General features: G+C 38.4%; 1 protein-coding gene across 1 annotated transcript in view; it reads left to right on the forward strand.

Annotated features, from left to right (window-relative positions):
• Nucleotides 1-1,553, forward strand: part of LOC105523415 (ankyrin repeat domain-containing protein 20A2-like) — a gene marked incomplete at its 5' end in the record, with an annotated part of 97,325 nt that overhangs the window by 68,550 nt on the left and 27,222 nt on the right. Inside the window, one exon of the mRNA XM_011958228.1 lies at nucleotides 1,293-1,362. Within this exon, the coding sequence (XP_011813618.1) occupies nucleotides 1,293-1,362 (70 nt within the window). The remainder of the gene's footprint in view (nucleotides 1-1,292; nucleotides 1,363-1,553) is intronic.

Below are 1,553 nucleotides of genomic sequence, written 5' to 3' on the forward strand. Positions count from 1 at the left end.
CACTGGGAGGAGTGTCTACAGCAGATAGAAATGTGGTATCATCTACTTCCATTCTGACTTACAGAGGGGTGGCTTAGAGCCCCTGGAGTACTAAGAGGCTGGAGACTGCTGAACTATATAGATCTGTGGTACAGGACAGGTGCCTCCTTACCTGTGCCTTTGTTCCCAATTCACTGATGTCCTTCCCATGTCCATGTAGGCTGGGTCAGGGACATGATTGTCTGGCAAATCAGTCATGGAGTTCAGTTGGGTAGTTGGCAGTGTGTCTGTGCTGGGGGAAGGTGACGGAGACTCCAGTTGGCTTGCTTTTTAGGACCAGGGATATAGAGATCTCCTACTCCTGGTCGTTTGAGACCATCCCTTCTGGAATCTGTGCTTTCATAGACTGAAGAGTTGAAGATTGGAGACTTCTATGGAGCCCTGCAGTAGTGGAATCTGAAATTGGGTGCCCATAGGAAGAAAGATATTTAGATAGTACTTAGGGAAATAGAGGTACAACTACCAGGACTCTCTTTTTCCTGCAGTCTCTCTCCTTGGATGTCTGAGTGCCTATGAAAAATTTTAAGGGCTTGTTAGCTTATGTGGACCTGAATAAGGTAGTACCTATTGAGTGAAAATAATGGGATTTTATAATTATTAGTGTTTTAATCTTTCTGGGAAAAGTATTCTCAATAAGAACATATACCTTTGTTATTTGACTTTTGTACATTTAGCTTTCATACATTTCAAATATTGCAGGGGATTCTCTGTACTGATTTAGGGCAAAGGAAAGCAATAGGACCTTCCTCAGTGGGTTCCATGCTGAGGAATCAAGACTGCCATTTTGAAGTGAAGCAGATTAGTCTTTTAAGGAGAGATGGATCAAGGAAAAGAGACAGTGGATCTTTCTACCTTGTTTTAAGTCATCAGTTTTCTTCCAGTTTAGGTAAAATTTGTGTCATCCATTAATTGGTTTTAAGTTCAGCTTCAGGACAGATAATTTGTGAGTGTAAATTACTGTCAGGTTCTGCCAATATAGTGACTGTCACTATTTGTTATAAAGCTCAAGGTCAGTTTTCATTGAATATTTTATAGATTTAGACAGACGGAGGCAGAAATAGGTAATTAAAATCTATTTTTAGAACAGAGGCCGTATTTTAGTTATATCAAGAATTATTACTTAATATATGGATTACTGACCTTTCCCCAGATTATGTCTTTTGTTTGAGGGGGAAGCTGGATATAAACTGGCAGTTATAAAAATTGTAAAGAAATCAACTTGCCCATTTTCATTGTGTGTTTTTGGTCTCAAGCATTTTCCATGAACTGTGTGTGGATTCGTTGCCTACATCGGATGACGAAGACATGAGCGTTGCTACTAAGGTAAAGTAGTCTCTTGTAAAATTAATTTTCCTACTCTGAATCTAGTTTTGCACAGTATTTACTTTTCAAATTTAGCAGTGATTTACCTGTCATTGTTTTATGATGATAATGGAAAGTTGGTCAGAGAAAAACATACATATGGCTAGTTGGTTCAAAAAATTTGTTTAACTTTGGTAACTAACAAAAATTGA

The sequence above is a fragment of the Colobus angolensis genome, unplaced genomic scaffold (genome assembly GCF_000951035.1).
Source record: "Colobus angolensis palliatus isolate OR3802 unplaced genomic scaffold, Cang.pa_1.0 Scaffold460, whole genome shotgun sequence".
In the NCBI taxonomy this organism is placed as follows: Eukaryota; Metazoa; Chordata; class Mammalia; order Primates; family Cercopithecidae; genus Colobus; species Colobus angolensis.